The 16,956-nt window shown below is 42.9% G+C and overlaps 2 protein-coding genes across 2 annotated transcripts; one reads left to right on the top strand and one right to left on the bottom strand.

Annotated features, from left to right (window-relative positions):
* Positions 1 to 2,348: 2,348 nt before the first annotated feature.
* LOC146300793 (death-associated protein kinase 2-like) lies at positions 2,349 to 11,943 on the bottom strand. Its single transcript, XM_084706207.1, has 12 exons — positions 11,630 to 11,943; positions 9,147 to 9,287; positions 8,386 to 8,607; positions 6,746 to 6,884; positions 6,428 to 6,557; positions 5,726 to 5,774; positions 5,570 to 5,596; positions 5,322 to 5,474; positions 5,065 to 5,110; positions 4,818 to 4,907; positions 4,479 to 4,565; positions 2,349 to 4,238 (listed from the first exon to the last, which is right to left on the bottom strand). Exons 2-12 carry the CDS (start codon positions 9,206 to 9,208, stop codon positions 4,158 to 4,160), a joined length of 1,086 nt encoding a protein of 361 aa, XP_084562333.1. The 5' UTR covers positions 9,209 to 9,287; positions 11,630 to 11,943; the 3' UTR covers positions 2,349 to 4,157.
* Positions 11,944 to 12,566: 623 nt separating this feature from the next.
* On the top strand, positions 12,567 to 16,104 carry tmem79b (transmembrane protein 79b). Its single transcript, XM_084669662.1, has 5 exons — positions 12,567 to 12,793; positions 13,679 to 14,519; positions 15,065 to 15,259; positions 15,489 to 15,711; positions 15,899 to 16,104. Exons 2-5 carry the CDS (start codon positions 13,877 to 13,879, stop codon positions 16,098 to 16,100), a joined length of 1,263 nt encoding a protein of 420 aa, XP_084525788.1. The 5' UTR covers positions 12,567 to 12,793; positions 13,679 to 13,876; the 3' UTR covers positions 16,101 to 16,104.
* Positions 16,105 to 16,956: the final 852 nt, after the last annotated feature.

The following is a 16,956-nucleotide window of genomic DNA, read 5'->3' as shown; positions in this document are numbered from 1 at the left end:
GGTCCCCCAAAATCCGAAACTTCTCTTCAGGTGAGATCGTTGCTTGATCTTGACAAGGAAACCTGTTTACTTGTCTCGATGTTTTCTTTCCGCCACTCCCACGCGCAGTGTCTCGGTCCCCTCGGATAATTTGAGGTTGTAGTGTATGTGTATCCTCCTTCCTGTACGACTTTTGCAGTACACTCTGCTCTCTGCGTATCTATTAAGCCACGAATGCGTTTGTCGGAGTGTGTTGAATGCTAGCGCGCTTTACCTCTTGAATCTATGTCGTTTCCTTCGCGTTGACATCACGCACCAGTCTTACAAAAATCTAATTTAGGTTCTATCGTACATGCTCGCGAGCGTGAGTGTCTAGTTCTCCGGGAACGATTATTTTCGGTTCTCTTGAGTTGGTAAGAGAGGGAAGAAGATAAGGCATGGGCAGATTCAGGAATGTTCAATGTGTGAGGGCTCTTTATTCATTTGACTCCTTCTCCTCCGAACAGAATGCTGCTGACTAGCTGGATCCAGGACTTCTTCGCCAACAATGCATGCACCATTTGCTTGTTTTTTGGTTTTTAACTGCTACAAATCCTTTTAAATTAACAACACGCATGTTTTGAAAGCCAAGCTATACATCTGTGCAAAAATAGTAAAGATAATGCTCTGGCATATTTTATTTGAGTCATATAACCTTTAAATGTTACATTCAACCGTAGAGTAACTGCAGACTCAATATTGTTTTCATCTTGCTATTCAGAGATACTTCAAAACAGGGGCGCCGTTAGACCCTTTTTACTGGGGCACGTGTCCCAGTATAAATCTGCTGTGCCCCTGTAAAATCAAGAGTTTGAGTTTTAACAATTTTTTTTTTTTTCAGTGCATTCATTTAGATTGATAATCCCGGATAAAATAAACGCAGTATCCCAATCAACGCTTGTAAAAGTGTTTAACCGAAAACAAACCAATGCACGCAGAATTCCATGTCAGCGTGTTCTTCTGAGCATGCTAAATATCCACTGCAGCACACACACAGAGGTCCAGGGGCCTCATGTATAAACGTTGCGTACACTAGTTTTCACGCACACGGTGTAATGTACAAAAATGTACTTGACATGACATTGTGCGGGCTGTCTGCAAAGTCTTTTCTGGCTCTGTAACATGGCGAATTCTAACTGAAAAGTGCCGAACCTCACTAAACATTACAAAATAAAGTTTCCACTAGAGTTAGTGTCATATGTCTATGACGTTTCCTATTAAAATCAACATAATTACCTCCGCAAATAAAAGTTTGATGATGGATGATTCACATCAAAATGCCAGAACCCAAACTGGAAATGCTATTAACTGTTTAATCCGCCAACACTGAATAACTTCTGTTAAACTTGAGGGTGTCAAACAAACAACAAAATAAGTCAGGAAATGCATGTCACCCTCTGTATATGGTTAATTTTGCATGCAGCACAGATTATTTACCACATATAAAATATTTACTTGCTGTGCAACTCCAAGATTGGCATGGGAAAATGCCCTTGTCTATGTGAGCCTGACTCTGGCTCATCCATGACACACACGAGGATGACTCACGGATCCACCTCCCAAGGATGAAACGCAGTAACAGGTGGGTAAAATCACTCACGTGTGATGCTCAATTGATCCCCGTGGATTATTTGTAAATAAGTGAACAAGGACACATTTCCTTGCCTCCACCTCGGTTGTTAGAACCTCTATCTCAGTCTATGAAATTGTTCTTTTTTGTGTGTTTAGCCATTGTACATCAGACAAAGAAATGACCTCAAGGGCGCATTTTAGGCCATCTGCATATTCATATATGGGAGGAGGCAAGGCGGGGTCAGTGGCTCGTTCATGTGCGTCTCACGTTGATTGTGATTTATAAAGGAAAAGTGCGCAGGACCTGGCATACGACCAGTTTTATACATGTGAATATTTCTGTGCGTAGGTACTTTTCAAGTTTTAACCGTACTGCATCTTCTGGTATGTAAGCTGCGCAATCTTTTATACATGAGGCCCCAGGTGTTGAAAAAAAAGTGCGCGCTCGCATTAACTATTGATGTCCCTGCCAAAGCTGATATCAAACTTGCGTCCCTGAACTGTTGTATAGTCGGTTAAGCAAGGGGGGTTTCTATAGCCTACTACTGGTAGTGCATTGTGCGCAGCAAGCTTGGAAGAAAAAAAGGGATATGAATAGGAGCCTGTGCCCCAGTTTTATGTCTAACAACGCCTCTGCTTCAAAAGTTCCAGTGAACTGTCAAAGTATTATTATGCAAAGCCCATTTCCTCATATCTCAAACATGTGCCATTGAAACTGATGACTCATGAAAGTAGGCCAGACTTTTTACCAACCTCAGTTTTTTTGTGCTAATAAAGTTTTCTTTAATAATATATCACAAAATTCAAACAACTATGAAAACTGATAGTGGTCACTGGTCAGTCTTGGACATTCAGAACCACAACGGTGACACAATGGGACTTATGGCTTTACCCCCCCTCCCCAGACATTTAAAATGAGACAATTAGCTAATTGGCCTTTGCCCAACAAAGAAATAACACTTTCAAGCAAAGTTTAAGAAAGCTACATGAGAAATGTATAAGATGTATGTAAACAACATGTTATGAATACCGCCATCATACTCTGCAGCAACAAAATGTGCAACTATGGTTGATAAAGTAATCATTTGTATGGGCTAATGAGGTCTCTCCTTAAACCACTGATCATTTAACAACAATTAAAGATAATGATTACTTTACACTGTTTGAAATGTTCTGAATATAATAAACATGTTGATTTATACCTTGCAACACTAAGCTCATAAGCACACAACCCTTGGTTATGTCCAGAAGAGAAATCTATTAATAATATATTAATAATGTTTTTTGTATTTGATAAATATTGTATTTGTTGCATTGATAAACTGTCATTATGCTGTTTACTTAGGCTTGCACAACCAAGTTAGGCCTTTGTAAGATGACACAGGTCTTTCTCTGTGCCTGCAAAGGCTATGCTAATCATTGTGTATCCTACCATATTGTGATACCATATACTCCCATGATTTTCTGTATTCATTGTTCAGTGTTCTGTGATATTCAACTTGAGTGTATCAGACACCTGCACCTTACATATGTAATAAAGACGTTGATTTTGTCTTGAACTCGTCTTAAATATTCCTTTCATTGACTTGGTACTTTCAGAGCAATTGGGTATTATCTAATATGTCTTCAGGGTAAACATGACTTTTTGTGTAAACCACCACACTTGTATTTTGTAAGGTTCTTCAGGTGAGGTTTTAGGGCTGTAACACATTTGTGAGGCATCACTGGTTAAGACGAGTGTGGATTGTATTAAGAAAATTAGGAAATTGAGAATGGTTTATGTAAAATTGTATGAACAAAGGTAAGCCTGATTGATTGAGAGATGTAGTTTGAGTTATTCAATTGTGTAAACACAAATGTTTTCTGAAAGGGTTGAAATGGTATAAGAAATGTTACTTTGGACCAAAAGAAGGCTTGGCTACAATAACAGCACCATTATTTCCACTTCAACCCACAGTCAGTGAAAAAGGGTTGGCACACAAATCTCAGGTTTGGATTTGGTTCTTATGTAAGGCATTCGGTTTACCTGACAGGTTTCAAATTAAGAAATATTTAAATACTTTTAGTAGTTGTTCTGTTACAGTTCAGAAAGGCACTAACTGACAAAATACTTAAATTGCTACAATCCTCTAATATCTTCTAGTAGTCTTCTACTACTACAACTACAGTTATTGCTAGATAACAGCATGCTTCTTATCTATTTATCAGTCTAGAATGCCTCAATCCTTGATCCTATGCATTGTAATTTGATTCATAATGAGGTAAACACCCACACAAAAGTAATTCAAAAAACTATGCATTTTTCTAACATATAGAACATATTCTATAGCCAGCAACCTTCGTATGCAATCTCAATTCTGTATATTTAAGCCAAACACTAACTTTGTCAGCACATTCACCTTTACAAGGAATCAATCCTGCAGTCAGTCCTGCAATTTTCAATGACTGTGCTGATTTTTGTGCATCACTCGATTTGCTCCTGTCCCTTCAGAAAGTGAGGTACTAAAAGTCAGCCCTTCGACTCTCATTGCACATGTTTGTGCTTTGGCACCCTCTGATGGGTGGCTTTAGGAACTGCTGCTAAGTCTTCGGCGAATCATTGAGGCAGGCTTGGTCTCCGTGTCTTCCTGATCACTCTCACACTTTCTCTGGTGGGGGAGGGGAATAAGGATAAGAACTCCCATCACAAACACACACACTCGCATAATCACCCACACTTTAGCAACAGGCAAACAACTACCATGCACTTGAATTTAAAAAGTAATCACGATACTGGCAACTTAAAATGGTTGACCTGAGGATTCATACAAGTATATTCTAGTACAGCGACTTTGATTGTGGACTAGACATCCCTCTATATTTTCCTGCGTGTCAACCCCACCTCTCACCAAGTCATCGTCCTCCTGGGCTCTCGTCTTACAAAGTAGCTTCAGGCGACATAGTCTGTTGCAAGCCCACACCATGTTGTAAGACATCTACAGAGAAATGGAGAGGGGGAAAGAGGGACAAAGAGAGAAAATGTGACTTTTTGAAGTCCCAACAAAAGCCTGGTGGTGGAGCTGCAGCTCCTTCAGTCACCACCGCATCAACACCATGGGACTCCGTAGGGAGAGAAAATGCTTGATTTACTGCTGTCTGAATCAGCCCTCTGCATCTCAGAAGAACCCTGAGGCAACAGGGAGCATTTTTCACAGGTATCAAAAAGAGGCGCCGCTTCAGTGACTCACCTTCCACTTCCTCTTGGCGTTGAACTTCTTGAAATTCTTCATGTTGATGGACGAGCGGCTTCGGTTGGCAGCTTGTTTGCGTGTCAGTGGCTGAAAGCACATAGTTGAGGATCCGAGTGTGGTTATTCTACTAGGGCTGTGATGCAACTTCCACGTGATGCAACAATACTACATTTTTACAGCTGTTCATTGAAATACTATATGTCATCCACATTGGTGTATTGTGTATGGGGATCTTTTCTCTCACCTTTATCCAGGGGTGTAGTAAACATTCATCTGCCGTCATTCTCTCTCTGTTGGAAAGACAACTTTACTTTAAGCTAACAAAAGACATATTCTAAAATAACAGTGTGAAATAGTATAATATTGACTTATTACTCTTTCCCTTTACAGTGACATGTTACCACGCTGAACATATTGTAGCATGGAGGACTATTCTTCACAAAGCAACAACACATTGTAACCCCACTGATAACGTCAAAATGGGAGTGAATGGTTGATTACATTGGGTCCTTAATGAGCAGCTTCTCAATAAAGTCTTTGGCCATGACACTGGTTTGGCTGAAATACTGATCTTCAAACTCGTAGATCATCCCCACGATGTTGACTAGCGTCTCCTCGTCTGTGTCTCCTTGGAATGGGGACATGCCACTCAACCTGCAACACAGGACATTTCCAGCTTTGTGCTACGATGTGGCGAGCAAAACATGGACCAATAGAATTTATAGGTACCATTTTCATGTCATACTCACAATGTGTACGTTATAACACCAATGCTCCTGTGGCAAACAAAAGCAGAAAAAAAGTTGAGTGCACTGCATTCATAAAGAACATTTTGAGTTGTAATCAAATACTGCTCTGACAAAGTCACATTGGATTGAGAATTTAAAAAGGATGAATACGCGTACCACATATCAGCTGCCTCACTAAGGGCTTCATAGTTGATCACCTCCGGGGCTGCGAGAGTGAAAGAAAGAGGAAGTGAGAGAAAGCGAGATGGTGGTCTATAAATACATCCTCACATTTAAGTGTTTTACAATATTTGTGAAAAGAACGAGAGGAAGTGAAAGAGTGAGAGAGACATATATTCATAGTCTCAGTTTACACCTCAGCTCATCACAGTGCAGGTACAGAACAGACACATCCTCAGTGTCTTGGCTTTCACTGTCGAATCCTTATTTTTTTTGCCTGGCATAGAAAGACATACACGTAACTCAACTGACAGGCAGTCAAACACAAGCAGGCAGGTAGATGCATCGATCCATTGAGACAATGTTAGTCTTGTGACGAGCTTGGCTTCTCTCAGCATTTCCTGCCTGCTGCCAAGCATGTGGAAACTTCTCACCTAGCCACACACATCTGACACTACCCCCCAGCAAGCTATGCAAGATATGACAACAGGCTCTGATGTCATATCCTGTCCATAACCAACACCATTACCTCTTTGCATGTCTCTATGACAACGTGTTGTCAGCAGGTTGCGAAAGGCCCTTGCTAAATTAAAACTATGACACAGGGACAGACAAACACACACACACACTATCACACAATCACTCTCACACACACTAAAAAGAAACTGTGAGTATTTGGCGACAGTTCATTCCACTTACCAATATACTGAGGAGTTCCACAGAGGCTCTTGTATTCTTCTCCCTGTGTGAGGCGTTGGGCCAGTCCAAAGTCAATAATCTTGATGTGGGGGTGGGGGACCGTCTTGTCCGCCAGCATTATGTTCTCTGGCTGTATACAGAGGACCAAACCAGCTGCAGAAAATACCTCAAACACGATTTCTTTTTTTTTTTTAAACACCAACGCAGAAGGGGATACTCTTTATCTTTCCTACTTCCTCTTCCCCTCTTTATCTTAGCTATTTGTGTGCATTAGTATGTGTGTGTGTGTGCGTGTGTTTGTGAGTGTGTCACTCTCACCTTAAGGTCAAAGTGGGCGATGTGTTTGCTGTGCATGTAGCCGACTCCCTTGAGGATTTGCTTCAGGAACTCAATGGCCTCCTCCTCTGACAGGTTCTCCTTCTCAGCTATGAAATCAAACAGCTCCCCACCACAGATACTGGAGGAAGAGAAAGAGAGGGAGGAAACGAGAGGCAAAAGAGAGAGAAAGAGAGAGCAAGGGAGGGTAGAAAGAGAGGAGTGAAAGAGTGGGGGCGAAAGAGAGGTCAATGGAGAGAGGGAGGGTTGAAAGAGAAGGAAGAGACAGACAGCAGTCGTGAAGTAAAAACAGGCAGATAAGGGGAATAAGACATGAGGTGGAGAGTGTGGATGCAGAGGAAGAACAAAAAAGAGGGATCGTGTTGTCACAAACAAGAATGCATGGTACGTACAGTGTCTATTTGACCAAGACCCATTTATTGGTGACCCCTTCGGGAAAGCTTGATACCAGCTTACCAACACCACACTCTACAGCCAGTGCTGCAAACCCCTGGATATTAACAACGCCCCTGTCTCTGTCTAGGCACTGATCCATAAAGGATCCAAACGTAGAACCTGGGCCAGAGATCAATCCAGACAGGCACGTTAAAGGTTTTATATTCAGAGGAAGATAAATAGAATTATATCTACAAGTTAAACATCTACATAGATTGTGTAGAGGTTAGACTGTTAACTCTGTTGCCTGGCCCACCCCTTAATAGTATTTACCAATCCCTGGTCTACGATAGGGCTCTCCTCCCTCCTCCTGGTCCTCCTTTCATTAAAAAGCCATTACCTCCACATTTGGGAATGATTTACAACAGTTTGCATTCTTTCCCGTGAAAATCTTTTTCACTCTGATCTCTCATCCACACACACATTAGACACTCACAGTTTTACACAAGACAACACAAGGAGTGAACACAAACACACTGACTCATATCACGGCAGATTTGTGTGTGTGTGTGTGTCTGTGTGGGTGACTCTACATGAGTGTGTGCATTCGTATGCCATTAGTCCCATGCCCCTTCTGTATTAATAGACTGTGAGCCCCAGTATAGAATGATGTGTGAATATTAGATTACTGATGGTAACGATAGATGGAGGATTAAACATGCTGGCAGGCTCAACTGCTTCTCATTGTGTTCCCTTTAAACAGGACAGTGGGAGTGGTCGAAAGCACAACTATTTTCCATCTCCGCCGCAGCTAACTTTGTATCTGATCGAAGCAAATACAACAACTTCGTTGATTCCACCACATGTTGTCTGCTGGAGCTGTTGAGTTGCAGTCCTGTGTGCGTTCTTGTGAAATACTATGTGATGACAGAAAATCTTGTAGACATTCAGAACATAGCATTTTTTCTGCGTCTTCCTCATCCTCCTCTTTCCCCCTCCTCTCTCTCCCTCCTCTCCTCTCTCTCCCTCCTCTCTTCCCCTCCTATCTCTCTCTCTTTCTCTCTTTCTTTCTCCTCCCTTCCCGCCCGTCCTCCCCTACCCCTCCTTTCCTATCTCCCCCCCTCTCTTCTCTCTTCCTCCTCTTCTCTCTCTCTTTCTCCCTCTCTTTCTCTCTCTCTTTCTCCTTCCTTCCCGGCCGTCCTCCCTTCCCTCCCCCTCCTCTCCCCCCTCCACTCCACTCCACTCACAGCTCCACGACGAGCACCACCTCGACGCGGCTCTCGAACACGTCCTTCAGGGCCATGATGTTGACGTGCTGCAGCGCCTGCAGGATCTCCACCTCGCGCTCCACGCTCCGCCTCTCCAGTCCCAGGCGGCTGCTGGCGCTTCGCCGCAGCTTCAGGAACTTGCCCGCCCAGCGGACGCCCGAGGAGCGCTCCCGCACCGCGCGCACCTGCCCAAAGTGTCCACTATACCCAGAGAGAGGGGGCGGCACAGAGGGTAGAAGGGAAGGTCGAAGAAGAAGAGATGAAAGAAGAGTAGAAGTTGTTATCGTTTCCTGTCCCTGTTTATAAAGAGATATCTTCACTTTCAAGTCACAATCCACCCTGAAAATAGTAGATTACGGTCAAATTTGTACCATGGTTTTCAGGTTTTCTGTGACATTAGGTCTACTAGCCTGCAACACACAAAGTGTCGTTTGTCTGCTTTATTGTGAAACTTCCGCACTTATTACAGTTAAGAATGAGCTTCAGGGAAGTGATGGCTATGTTGGCCTTTAACCTTCGATTGCACTTCCTGGGAGAGAGTTCCACCTTGTCTGAGAGCAGGCTGCAGGACAGAACCCAACTGCTGGAATTTGACCAACATGTTTCAACCCGGTGTTAGAAAGGAAGGAGCCTTATTGATTAGAGCCTGTGCGTGCATGTTTCCAAAACATTACTACATCAGTGATATCCATACGTATACTCTGTACCAAATCAGTCAGCTTTTATACTTCTTAACTCACCTTCCAAGCACTTCCCCGATCTCATAGAAATCCTCTACGTTCTGTAGTTTAAACTGAGCCATGCCGTATCTCTTCGCCTCCTTCGTGCCTCCCTCCCTCTCTCTGTCTCTGTTTCTCGTCTCCGTCCACAGCTACTGCATTCTGTGCGAGGTGAAACAGGGGATTAGAAAAACCAGGGATGATGAGACAGTGTTAAACATCTGTGATAAACAGATGTATTTCATTTGGAAAAAGGCAAGACAGCACAGCATCTGCAGCCTTTAAAAGGTGAGACAGAGGAGGAATTGCCATTGTGATCATAACTCAAAAAGCACAGTTGCAGAGCATATTCGCATGCCAGTGGTGTACACAGTCTTGCACCCCTATCATGTCACATCCTTCAACAACGTCTGATTCGATTGAAAAGTGAAACATGAGGGTGCACCCTCAAACCTTGTCTCTCTCTGGCACAAATTCTCTCTCACTCAATCACAGACACAAACATGGAAACAATGTGCACTTACAACCCCGACAGTGAGACTTTTAAAGTTACTACCACAAACATGGTCACCCACTGCAGTGTGAACAACAGAACCCAGATTTGTATCTCTCAAGTAAACCCCCACCCCCGTTTCCTTCTTGGTATGCCTTTGATGTGAGTGAATGTGTGTGTCTGTGTCCTGTACTAACACAGATTAGTTAAACAAAGGCAGGCAGGGATGATTGAATCCACAACAGCAATGGTCATTTCCATAGCACATTCCGGTTTAGGTAATAGTGCTAGAGTGAGTGTGTGGGATTTGGGTGTGGTTGTGATGTTGCTCAATAAACATAGTCTGTGAAGACCCACACTGGAAATCTCTACTCAACATCATTCCAAAACAATTCACATTAGAAAAAGTTCTAACTCAACCCAAATTATTATTATTTTTCATTTTACAGTTCATGACCATTAGATATAGTTCCTGAAGCATGTTACATCATGAAGGCTGGTGGATTCTACAATAACCCCCCCACCCCCACACACACACACAGCGTAGCGTGCTTATCCTGATGAGATATGGCATGCTCTGTAACTGTAAATATTTGCACAGGCCGCATTAGTCAGTTGTCAATGAGCGACCCCCAAACTCACTGTCAGACAAACACATACCCTGGCTCTCTGCTTTGCCACAACACATATTCAAACTCTCTGAATTTGATTAAGCATGCGTGTGAGTCGAGTACACACATGCTCTTGCACAATTGTGGAGCGGCGTTCTCTGTTTGTTTGGCGCTCATCACAAGCAGCCCTGTGTATCTGGCAAGACTATGAAACACCACTACACAGTATACAAACAGTTTGCACATGTGTGACTTTACAGCCCCTCATCTGGAACAAATCAATCGTGAGCTGCCTAGTCATGCGATCCCATAAGCACATACCGTATAGGCCTACTTATTGTGTTGTCTCTATCTTATGTGTGTGTGTGTGTGTTTCTGGGTGTGTTTGCTTGTGTGTGTCAGTGTGTGTGTGCTCACCTGTGCATAGCCTATGTAGGTTTGTGTCTATTTCTGTCTGCTGGTCTACATGCATGGATGCAAGTCTGCCTGGGTGCATGCATGTGTGTAACAAAGTGATGTTTATTTTAACTGCTCATCCATGGGGGAAGAGTTGCCGAAATGCCAAGTGTGGGTGTTCTCACATGCATTCATGAATTTTGAGTTACTAAACTATGCATAGTTACTATACTATATGCATGTCAATGCATCAATATATTACATGCTATTTGGATGTCCATTTCCCAGAAGCCCCTAATGAATAGAAAGCTTGAGCATGGAAACATATCCCGAGAGACAGTGGGTCTTTGTGTCGATGTGGAACTGTGCACCTGATGACACAGTGAGCGAGAGTGAAAGAGAGAGTTAAATGATGATGTAATTATGAATATGATCAGGCATGTGATCATCAAGTCAGTGTGATAGGCTTGAAGAAGAAAGGGAGAGTAATTTGGTTCATTAATTCAGAGAAGCAAATGCAGTAATTACATGTGGGAAGAGAATGTGCTTATTAGAGCAAACAGGAAATCAGGAAGGAGACTTTATTTATTTTTTTAAAGAGTATTTTCTGCCAAAGAATTCCTGACTCATTACTTCTCAACAGTCAGCTGTAGTAACCGTTCATGACGACATCAATGGATTTCAAGTAAAAATTTAAATGTTGGATGGGAATATTGTCATGTCAAATCATATGCTGTTTATAAAATATTTAAAGTTGTGAAATATTGACAATGTGTCAAGTTAGGTACAATACATTTTTGTGTGAATTGGCTTTTTAATTGCAACCCGAAATTATATCAACGGAGAAATAATTGTAAGCTCCACATACAATGGACAATAACTGAACTATTTATCTTCACTATTCACGATGATCCCCAGTTAGGCTACATCTTGAACATGATCGCTACGATTAATGCATCATACATTTGGCTAGCAGGTTCACGCATAAAAATCTGGTTACTCACCCAAATATAAAAAGAATGTCAAAATCGCTTTTCTTTGGCCTTGAGTCGTTTTGCAATGTAGACTACTGTTGGCTAAACTATGCCCATGTAGCAGACTGCACTGTTTGTGTGAAACCCGGCAGATGCTTTTTTCCATCCATAAATACAAGTCTGTTGCCTTAGTGTAATCGTTAATATGTCCTCATGCCAACTCAGATTTTAAAATGCGATAAAGACGACTGTTATATTACTGTCACACTGCGCGTCGACTTTCCCGATTTGTGTGGTCGAGTACTGGAGTTGAAAGACTGGTTCAACAACTCCCTCGATTTTCATTTCGCGTTTAGCCTGTGGATGCACAAACGCGCGCGCGCACACACTAACACACACATACACAGGAGCGCGCAATAAGGTGGGTTTCTGCCTTAACAGTCCGAATAATGTTATAATAATATTAAGAGAACAGGCCCAAACTGGCACATCATATTAGGCTACAAAAGTCTGTTTTGGGGGGCCCTTTCTCCAATTATGTGTGTGGGCCTATTTGCACTGTTATCGTTATAAATGGATCAAGATAGCCTGGAGCCAATAGTCATTTCTTTCAATTGCATCTAATTTCAAAACTGTAAACAAACACGAGCCCTACTGTTCCTGTGCAAATGCAACGTTACTGTCTGAATCTGACATCCATCATTGTGCCTTTCAGTAATATTTCAAATCCTCTTGCGATCTCTAGCGGTACAATGAATAAACAGCAGTTGAGTACAGTTTAAGGGTTTAAGTTGAGTTTCAATTCCATATGTGTATGGCTGAAGTTGTGCACTGACAACTCCACACCAGGCCAATGATCTCGATGTATAGTTCAGCATTCCAAACGTCTACTACAGAGCATTTCATTTCTAGAGCCCAAAATAACAATGGTCATATTATCGTGCATGTATTTTCATACAGCCATGATATGTCAGCCTAAGTCTCAGTTTTCAGTTCAAAATCTATGATCAAGTGTAGGCGTCTCAGCTCGTGCCCTTTAAGAACAACAACTCCCCTTTAATGATTTACCTGCATGACCACACCTGATATTCCACCCCCAAGGGAAAAAAAGTTAAACAACAATTGAAGTGGAAAAACTTTCGGCTGTACATAGGCCTGCGAACTGTCAGAACACGAATTAAATACGGACTGAAAGTGAGTATATATTATTTTAGTCAAATGGGAAGTGGGTTTAGTTCGTAAATTTAGAGAGTAGGCCCAGTTACCGTTCGTAAGTCAAATGTTTTAGCGAACGCTGTCATCTTCCGTGTTGTTTTTTAGTACCTTTATAGATTATTAAAAAGGATAATATTTATTTACGAGCGAAAATATCGTTTTAAAAATACATTTTTTATACATTGGAAATGGGCCTGTCGACTCAGTTTTAAATCATGTTAGAATTTTAAGTCGGGCGTAAATGCGGCCTTATATATCTCCGACATGCGCACAGGTTGCAAGGAATGTTCAAGGCGGAGTTAAGCTGTCGTTCTTTACTATACATTTATTAATAGGCAGACGCTTTTATCCAAAGCGACTTCCAAGAGAAAGCTTTACAAAAGTGCATAGGTCACTGATCATAGCTACGAGATAGTCCCAAACATTGCGGGTAGCCAAAACGTGAGCATATATTGTGGAAAAAAACCAAAATAAGTGCCAAAGTGAAGAATCATAAGAACATGTAGTTCACAAGTTACAAGAAAACAATATGGACTGTTTAAGGGTTTAAGTTAGTTTCAATTCCATCTTACGCTTGACTTTTCTCTTTGGGGGGGGCAATGTGATGGTATATTTACATTTTTATTGAGTAGCAAACGCTTTTGTTCAGAGCAACTTGCAAGGAGGAAATGTCTTGATTAAGTTAACGTATTCATTCTTTTATTTATGTATATATATCCTATTGTACTTGCTTATTGTTAGAGCATGGCAGCGACATCAGTGCCCCAATCAGGCAATACTAAGTTGCTAGCCCTCTCAAGATATGATTATTATCTAGAGGGAGGTATGATTTGTTAACATGCTTTCCTTTATTGGGCTCTGCAGGGGATGACACAGGAATCCATCAGTCATGCATATCTGAACTGAAACTTTCACTGGTCAAGGCAAAACTACTAAAGATTTACACTGGCAGGAAGAACAAAGGAATATAATGTGACCATAGATATTGAAACTCAACCAAGACTGCGTAGACTACCAGAGCCACTAGACAAACAACCTGTTTGAACGTTGGGTGCTAAACCAATGTCTGAGTTCCTACCTTCAAACCTGGAGCTACTTAACGAGGCATCATTCAAAGGCCTTGCATGGAGCGCAGAGGTACCCTGGCCGAAAGAGATGGATCCTGAGAAAAAGATGGAGAGAGAGGAGGAGGAGATGGTCAGCTCTGCAAAATTTGAGCCAGCCACACTCCAGTGGCGGGAGGACCGAGACTCTGAAAAGGGGAGGGACAACGGAAGCGAGGTGACCGAGAAAGAGAACGCGGGCGGCGAGGGAGAGTGCAGGAGCCTGCGGTCGGAGTGTCTCTCCCTCCACGGCGGCGAGAGCAGGACGGAGAGCGAGCTGGGAGGGGGCCCAGACAGGGCCCGAGCGCCGGAAGCGTGGCTGGAGACGGAGACGCCGAGACAGAGGGGGGAGAAGGGACAGCTGGAGATTGACGTGGAAGACGAGGAGGGGGAAGGAGGAATGAACTCTTTGCCCGCAAAGGCTGCGCAGGTCTTCAATCCGGCCATCACCATCTTGCACTCCTCCAGTGACCCGGTCTCTCCCAGAGAAAGTGAGACGTTCTGGAATGGTGAGACGACAAAAACGCCGTTCCTCGGTCCCCATGGAACCCCACCAGATGTTTACTACCAGGACTGGGCCATAGAGGAAGCCTCCCCGAAATGTAGGCACCACAAAAACACCTTTCACACTTCATTTATTCATAAATCAGATGTGTTGATTCAAATCGACAAATAATGCTGTACAGCAGATAATCAAGGACCAGAAGTGTATTGTTACATTTACATTGTCATTTAGCAGACGCTCTTATCCAGAGCGACTTACAGTAAGTACAGGGACATTCCCCCCGAGGCAAGTAGGGTGAAGTGCCTTGCCCAAGGACACAACGTCATTTTGTACGGCGGGGAATCGATCCAGCAACCTTCTGATTACTAGCCCGACTCCCTCACCACTCCTGATTGTTCTAGCTGTTCATCAGTGGTTTTGCTGTCGTTAGAAGGCAGGAAGGCACACCTCATACACTCACTCAGTAACTTTCCTTCATTTCTATGTTGTATTGTAACCCATGCTAAAGACAAACGTGTCTTTCCATCCTCCTAACATTGTTTTGTGCACCGTATACCCTTAACCTGTTAGACCTGTTTCACAGTTGATAAAAAAGGCCTTTGGATTGCGCCAACCTCTCTCTTTGCCCCTCTCTCTCTCCAGGGGGGAGTGGTTGTTGCAACAGAGACTCTCTGAAGATGGGTGTGTCTGTGTCCACGGCTGCCCTGATCTTCCCCCTGCTGGTGTGGGGGGGGTACGTCTTCCTCCCCTTTGACGCCCCGCTGCTCAACAGCTCCCCCCTCAGACTTGTGTACACCCTGCGCTGTTCCGTTTTTGCTGTGGTTCCCATCGTACTGGGTATGTAGGAAGTACCAGTGGCTTCTGCTTCACCTCCTTTTTTTCATATCTCTGGGGAATTCTTCCTCTTTCAGTACCTGCAAATGAGTTTCCTATATTTTGTTTTTTTTCCCATGAAATTCCAACTGTAAACAAAAAGTACAACAGAAGTTCTGTTCAAGAACATTGGAGAAAAAACTAGTTTTAGAGACTACCCGGCATATACCAACCCTACTGTTTCTCCCCCCAGGTTGGCTGGTGCTGGGCGTGAGTCGGCTGCGCCTGGGTGCGGTAAAGCCTCTGTGTGACGGCGAGTTGGAGGCCAGGGAGGTGGGCGTGCACCGCCGCTTCGTGGACGACTCCATCTCCCTCTTCCTGATCTACTTCCTGCAGCTGGCTGTCATGGCGCCCTACCTTAGCCAGGATCTGCTCAAACTGGTGCCGCTGCTTACCATCATTTTCGCTTTCGGAAGGTAAAGAAACGTCAAAAATCTATTTTAAAGGGACCAATGACAAGTCATTGTTCGATAATTGTCCATTGAACTCTCCTGCGTGGGTTTGATATGAATGTCTGACTGAATGGCGCTTCCCTAGATCCACAGCAGGTGAATCGTATTGAGTAAGCAGCAGACATGTAACCACATCTCTGTGCCCCTGCAGGCTGGTGTACTGGGCGGCAGCTGCCCTTGGCAGCAGCATACGGGGCTTTGGTTTCGGACTGTCCTTTTTGCCCACCGTGGCAATGCTGGGTGCCAACTTGTACTTCATCTTTGCCATGGATGCAAAAGGCACCATCTTTGCCCAGGAAGCCCATGTATCCGACGAGTCACCCTCATCCCCTCGCCAGAGATTCTGGGGATAGGAGGATGGGGGGGGAGGGAGAGGGAGGGAGAGAGAAGAGATGGGTAAGAAAGGTAAAGAATGGTAGGAACAGGGAGAGTGTCTTTCCATGACCAAAAGAGGAAGTAGGGTGTGAATGAAACAGAGAAGAGACATGGCTGTGAAATCTAGCATGGAAAAAGGATAGGATGATACAAACCTGGATTTGGAGGTTTTATTTTTATCATACACTTCCATTGTGACAAATAGATTGTGACCTATAGAGGGCTTTCCAAGAGATCAATAAGTTAAAAGTTAACCTGTTGGCATCAGTTAGGTTAGGCAATGCTTCACAAAAGAGATTTTGGCTCATGTGGAACCAAGTAGCTTGGGTTAATGTTGTAATGTCAATGCAAGACAACAGTTTGTGGTTTCACTCAAAATTGTGCCACTTGGGGAAGTTTTGACAGGATCCAAAAAACTGTTTCTGAAACTAAGGTTCCTGAAAGATTCTACAGATAGCGTAGGTGTCTTGGATCATGTTAGTAAGTTTGTCTGTATAATACAGTATCAGATGTTATAATGGTACTGAATCTTGTGTTGCAATATTACAGATAATTGGTTAGAATAATCTGTCAATCAAGAATAGTTTACAAGTCAATCCCTGTATTGTATGCAAAAGTGGTCAAGCTGTGACATTAATTAACCCTTTTTATGTACAGTAACAAAAGACTTGACATAGACATTGTATAATGCAAGTACTCAGTCTTTTGACACATTAAAGAATGAGAATAATGCTTTTTCTTTGAGTAACTGAAATACATGAAAATAAATAAGCAATATTATTTTTCTCTTACTTCAAAAGTAAACATTTCCCAACAATAACTACTAGTCTAGTG

Source organism: Hypomesus nipponensis, chromosome 2 (assembly GCF_054491055.1).
Source record: "Hypomesus nipponensis isolate SF chromosome 2, ASM5449105v1, whole genome shotgun sequence".
In the NCBI taxonomy this organism is placed as follows: domain Eukaryota; kingdom Metazoa; phylum Chordata; class Actinopteri; order Osmeriformes; family Osmeridae; genus Hypomesus; species Hypomesus nipponensis.
This window is presented reverse-complemented; position numbering and strand designations above follow the sequence as displayed.